We start from the raw sequence: 6,593 nt of genomic DNA, 5'->3' as shown, positions 1-6,593 counted from the left end.
CTCTTCATAATTGCGCAGTCTGAATCCCTTTATGATCAGTGATGTCCGGACCTAGATTGCAAGGGGCTCTATAGCGAGGGCAAACAGGGTCAGGGACAGAGGGCAGCCCTGTCGCGTGTGTCTACACAGGTGGAACTGGGCAGAAATTTCTAAAATCTCCTGCACTTTGAGTGGAAACGTTGAAGATTCTAAATCTGCAGCATGCCTATTTATGCTGCGTATTCAACCCTTAAAATACAAGCGTTAAAATCTGCAGCAGATCCGCAACAAAAACTGCTGCCAAATTCACACCTTTTAGGTGTGGATTTAGCCACTGCGGATTTCCAGCATATTTGCGGTAGATGCGAAAGAATTAAATGCTACAGAATTTTGCAGTGCGTTGTACTGCAGAAAATTTCACAGTATAACTTCTTTAACCCTTTCCAATCCAATTTGTATCCTGGTTTTCCTAGGGAGCTTACTCTTTTTCTGCCGTTATACAACGGTGCTATATGCTGGCTAAAGCCAGTACTACATGAGGTGACACGTTGGATAGGCTCCAACAGCAGAGAGGCTGGCAATATACAGTAAGAGAACCCTGACAATTGTCTTCCAACATCAGAGCTGTACAGCCTTAAATCATAATGTCTTCAGAGGTCAGACAGTGGATTGGACAGGGTTAAATCTCAGCCACATGTAGCGGAAAATTTACACATGCACTACACAGCGTGTAAGAAACACGGTGTGGATGCTAAATCTGCAGCTTGTCTATTTATGCTGTAGCTTTTTGCTGTGGATTTCAAGCTTTGAAACCCGTGGCAAGGCAAATCCGTTAGAAAAGCTTCAGCAAAATCCACATGACTGACGTGCTGATTTGGCCACTATGTATTTGTTGGGTATTCACTGTGGATTTTCCATGTATAAAGCACACAGCGAATACATGTTGTGTGAATATAACCTTAGGCTTCTTTTACACAAACGCATATCAGCCGGCCTTTTTCACTGCTGGCTGATATGCGCTGTGATCTGATGCATTGGATTCCAATGCATCAGATCACATGGGCATATTACTGAGACATAAAAGCGAGGCATGGCCAATATAGCCCTGGGCACTTTTACATCGTGCCCAAAAGATAGTCCTGGAACTATCTTTTGCGCCAGGAAATGTCTGCTGCTGCATAGGCCCATAGCAGTGGCCATAGGTGGGACGGAGTTTAGCAGCATGTCTGCTCTCCCCCCCCCACCCCCCCGTACAGACTCACCTCTCTTCTCCTCCCCGCTTGTTCTGTACAATGGAAGGGGGTGGGGGTGGAGCTAAGCGTCGACCCGTCCTGCCTCCTCCTATTGATGGTTATGGACAAGGGGTGGGACGTGGGCAGAGCTAAGCTACCACCCTCACCCCGCTCCTTGTCCATAGCCATCAATGGGAGGAGGCGGCGCAGGCTGTCACTTAGCTCTGCCCCCACCCCCCCTTTTGCAAAGAACGAGCGGGGAGGAGATGAGAGGTGAGCCTGCGATTGGGAGGGGAAATAGGCGGGCCCCATGCCGTGTGAACGGGCGCACAAACTTTAGATTTGTGCGCCCGTTCATGAGCTTCTACACCTCAGATGGAAGCATATATTGGCTGGCGATGAAAACGCTCTCGTGTGAAAGAAGCCTTAGGGGGCTTTTCCACATTCTGGAATTTACAGAGCAATTTAAGAGGGGCCTGGACGCCTTTCTTGAGCGTTACAATATTAGTTGTTCTAGTCACTGATTACTTTAGAATAGTCGGTGATCCAGGGACTATTCAGATTTCCAGATTGGAGTAGGGAAGGAATGTTGTCCCTTAAATGGGAAAATTTGGCTTCTACCTCATTGGGGGGTTTTTTGCTTTCCTCTAAATCAAGATTCAGGGTGGATGGGGCAATAGGCTGAAATAGATTTGGCATATGTCGTTCTTCAGCCTAACATACTATGTTAGGCCCCCTGTCCACAGGCGAGGTGGAATATCATTAGCGATATTCCGCGGCAGGGGAGCTGGGGGGAGAACTGACAGGTCTCCAGAATGAGCCGCGGAGAATCGTGGCAAATCGCAGCACGCCGTGATTTGAATCTCGCGAGCGGAGAATCGCTATGATTCTCCGTTTGTGGCCGTTGGGCTGCGCTTTCTATAGTTAAGTCTATAGAAAGCATTTACTGCATTACCCGCGGCCGCATTATCGCTGCGGATAACACAGTGACATATCGTCTGAGGACAGGAGGCCTTATTTGCCACCGTAGAAATTCACACCAAAATTTAAATGTCTAAATGTGGATTTTGTTGCAGAATTACCAGCAGAATTAAGACATTTTTTATTCTGCGCCAAAATACACACAGATTTTGATGTGGATTTCTTTAGCATGGCATCAAATTTCGCTGTAAGTCTTAGCAAGTGTGGAAGCCTTACTGTCATCCTTAACACCCTTTGCTGAACCTGCATGATGGGATGTTACTAGAGATGAGCGAGCGTACTCGGAAAAGCACTACTCGCTCGAGTAATGTGCTTTATCCGAGTATCGCTGTGCTCGTCCCTGAAGATTCGGGTCCCGCTGCGGCTGACAGGTGAGTCGCAGCGGGGAGCAGGGGAGAGCGGGCGGGAGAGAGGGAGAGAAAGATCTTACCTCCGTTCCTCCCCGCTCTCCCCTGCAGCTCCCCGCTCCGTGCCGGCACCCGAATCTTCAGGGACGAGCACAGCGATACTCGGATAAAGCAAATTACTCGAGCGAGTAGTGCTTTTCCGAGTACGCTCGCTCATCTCTAGATGTTACATATATTTATTATATAACATTCTGTATATTTATCATGTTTTTATGTAAGGTATTATAAGCGAAGTGCATTAGTTGCACTTTTCATTTTTGGTCATGTGAACAAATTGTTGTTTCTCCAATAATGCCAGTGGAAACAAAATTGTAAAGTTCTAGCAACTGCTCCTAGTAAGCATACATTAACAAAGGCGACACACAAAGAACACTGGCGAACAAAAGCTATACTGTACGTTTAACTTAGTAAACAGAAATGGTAGTTTCTTTGAAGATCTGCTGAACGCAGCAATGGTCAATGTATATAAAAGGACGAGATAATTTCTTTCACCAGTGCCTAGCTCTCGTAACACCACCACATCCACCATGGGAAAGGTAAGAGGGATCACAATGTTAGCAAGTACTTTTTGTACTTTGACATTTCTGCTTCAGTAGATTACAATATTATTTGCTGTGTTTTAGAATGAGAACTCCATGTCACATATAATCAATTTTTAATATACAATGCAACATTACATTTTATAGTAGTACCTGTAATTATACCAGTAGCTGTAGCTGAAAACAGAGTAACATACAGTATAGTAGTAGAACTGATAGCATTTCACTAGGACTTTACATAGAATAAAGGCAACCAATGCAACTTCAAAGGGAATGGAGATGAGGGACAGACAACAAGAATCTGTTCAGTTCTGGCATAATAACATGAACAAGTAGGGATCACATATTTTTTTATTATTGACCCACTCTTTGTATGCCACTTTATCCCACCATGATTTCACCATATCATCTACATAGAATACAAAGTATACATTACAATTTCTATTGCATTAGAAATCACTGAAGTTGCACTGCTGATATTCAAATATGAAATCGGTACTGAAGTGAACAATCTATAAAATAGCAGAGATACATATTAATATATTAATTGTCCTTTATCAAAAAATCAACTATATTGGAAAGTGTAAGATGAAGTACCAGAGGCAAGTGTTATAATTATCAGATTGTTCATGGGTTCACAGATCAATTTGAAAGAATGAATCTTCAAGAAACTATCATTTAATTGCTGTACATGTAAGAGTCCATTCCCACAGGTGTGCGTAAGATGCACCAGCAATTGTCAAGCACAGCTTGCATCACACAGCACACAGAAACATATGTGTGCGGTTGGAAACCCGCAGGCACTGAGACATTGCATGTCCAATTCTGGTTGGTGACAGGGCCCAGAATAGTACATGCTGAAAATTTTTCGCATGGACCAGCACCATTCACCTAGGAAAAAAAACACTTGTCTGAATAGCCTAATTGTCGGTAATGGGTCTCTGTGCTGTCCATGAAATACATGAACAGCACATGGACCAAAAATATGCCCATATGAATGAGCCCTTTGATAGTGGTTTATTTGCCTTTCTGCTGTTTGCTTAATGTGTACCTCCAATTATATGGAAAGGTAACTATATTGAAGGAGTGTGCACTTAAAAAACTCTCTAAATAACTTGTGTACACAGACTGGATGATCTATGCTGCTACTTAGAAGCATGCAGAAATGCAGTCCTAAGCTCTCGCTCACGACCTGAAGGTTGCGAGTTCAATACCTGTGTGGTTCAGGTAGCCAGCTCAAGGTTGACTCAGCCTTCCACCCTTCCGAGGTTGGTAAAATGAGTATGCAACTTGGTGGGGGGGGTAATTACTTGCAAGCGCTGCGGAATAAGTTGGCGCTATACAAATAAGATTTTTATTTATTTTATTTAAGCAGAATCTGCTATCCAATGTATTTGGGAAAGACAATTATTATGCATATTCCAGCCCAGTAGTTGCTTTTTTGTGTAATTGGAGGTATACTTTAAAAAGATGGTTTAGTATCATTTTTTAAGGTTTCCTAAAATATGCATTTTCAAATAAGAATATGTGAAAAATAACCATAAATGTTTAACACATTTCAGATCATCTTTTACGAGGACAAGAACTTTCAGGGACGCTCTTACGAGTGCAGCTCTGACTGCTCTGATCTGTCCTCATATTTTAATCGTTGTAACTCCATCCGGGTGGAGAGTGGAAACTGGATCCTCTATGAGCACTCCAACTACAAGGGATATCAATATTATCTAAGAAGAGGAGAATATCCTGATTTCCAGCAATGGTTGGGCTTTAATGACTCCATTAGATCTTGTCACCTAACTACTCAGGTATGAAAGTTTATTTTTGTAGTATTCATATGAGCTACTAAAGCTATGCACATACAGTTGATATTGGATTTTAGTCATTTGTAGAAAGTCGTACAGTTGTAGATTTGCAAAGTAGACGAGAGGTAAATTATTTAGCATGATTGGATGTGAAACAAAGGACTCACAGACAGTGGAATGTCTAAAGGGGGAACAGAGGTAGCGGTTGCATTTGGGACATGGTGCCGAGGGGACACAAAGACCACTCTGCACATATATAGACACCAGTATTACAAATTACCCATAATGAAAAAAGTTTGGTACTGTGTCAGCCAGTAGAGCAAAGTTTGATTTTCTCCAGCAAGAGAAACCAAGTAATCTTGTAGATATGATACCTTTTAATTAGAGATGAGCGAGCACCAAAATGCTCAGGTCCTCGTTATTCGAGTCGAGCTTTTCGTAAAATTCGAGAGCTCTATTCGAGTAACGAATGCTAATACTCGAACGAGCATCAAGCTGGGGAGAGTACATTCGCTCAACTCTACATTTAATAGCTGACAAAAATGCATGATATTATTGCAACCTTTCGAACGTCTCGGGGTCCTTCCTCAGGCATAATGAAATAGATCCGAAGATATATATATATATATATATACATACACACGCACACACACACACATATATTTATGATAAGGCACAGACATGGATGTGATTAATTTGCACTTGAAAGGATTTTACAACAGGATGGGTATAGAAATAAAAACTTACTTAAAAAGTCCTCTGAAAAAAATGTGAGAGTTTTATGGATCCTGAATTAGTGTTAGGGGGTCATCAGGCCAGCAGTACTATAGGTGTGTGTGTTTTGGGGGGCTCTGAACAGATTTTTCATTGGGGCCTAGGAGCTTCTCATTACACTCCACATCAGTTTAATTTGTCATTCTTCCTTAGATTTCAAATAACTTGTTAATTCAATGTTTAATACAAGTAAATACATTTAATACTACAGTTTTTACCCTTTAGATACACAATTTTGGCAAGGTTTACCCATATAACTTGCTTTCTATTATAGCATCGAGGTCCTTTCATCATTAAGGTTTACGAGAAAGAAGATTTCAGGGGTCAAATGATGGAATTTACTGAAGACTGTCAGTGTGTCTATGAGAAATTCCGTTACCATGATATCCACTCCTGCAATGTTCTTGACGGTCACTGGATGTTCTATGATGAGCCCAATTTCAAAGGACGTCAGTATTATCTGAGACCTGGAGAGTACAGAAGATACAACGACTGGGGATCCAGTAGCTCAAGAGTAGGATCATTCAGACGCGTCCAGCATCTGCATTAAATGATGGAAATGATATTTTTACAAATTCATCATTAAATAATATCCATTAAAAAATATATGTTTCATATCTTCAGATCTTTATATATAGCATGAGATGTTAGGTGTTCTCTGAAATCTGTCAGCAGATGTATGTATATATCTGTATATATAATCAGTCAAACAGAGTATGTATTTCTCTAAGCTTTTTTTAAGGTTTAATGAGGTTTCATACTATAGAACAATAGGCATCCTATATGCCTCCATAGGGTGCCTCTGTACAGACCTCCATATGATATTGGAGGCATCAGTAGGTAGAGTCTGAGGTTGCAGTGATCCATACTACAGTGGTG

At 41.7% G+C, this 6,593-nt stretch overlaps 1 protein-coding gene across 1 annotated transcript; it reads left to right on the top strand.

The window, feature by feature from the left end:
- The first annotated feature begins 3,126 nt into the window (after positions 1–3,126).
- On the top strand, positions 3,127–6,264 carry LOC136577537 (gamma-crystallin-3-like). Its single transcript, XM_066577445.1, has 3 exons — positions 3,127–3,135; positions 4,701–4,943; positions 5,989–6,264. Exons 1-3 carry the CDS (start codon positions 3,127–3,129, stop codon positions 6,262–6,264), a joined length of 528 nt encoding a protein of 175 aa, XP_066433542.1.
- The last annotated feature ends 329 nt before the right edge of the window (positions 6,265–6,593 follow it).

The sequence above is a fragment of the Eleutherodactylus coqui genome, chromosome 8 (assembly GCF_035609145.1).
Source record: "Eleutherodactylus coqui strain aEleCoq1 chromosome 8, aEleCoq1.hap1, whole genome shotgun sequence".
Lineage (NCBI taxonomy): Eukaryota > Metazoa > Chordata > Amphibia > Anura > Eleutherodactylidae > Eleutherodactylus > Eleutherodactylus coqui.
The sequence above is the reverse complement of the archived record's forward strand: the minus strand, read 5'-3'. Positions and strand labels throughout refer to the sequence as shown.

Bases quoted from the DNA above. Each gene is read 5' to 3' on its own strand.
- LOC136577537 (XM_066577445.1), top strand. The intron at 4,944-5,988 runs GTATGAAAGTTT...TTTCTATTATAG, and splicing joins CTTGTCACCTAACTACTCAG to CATCGAGGTCCTTTCATCAT.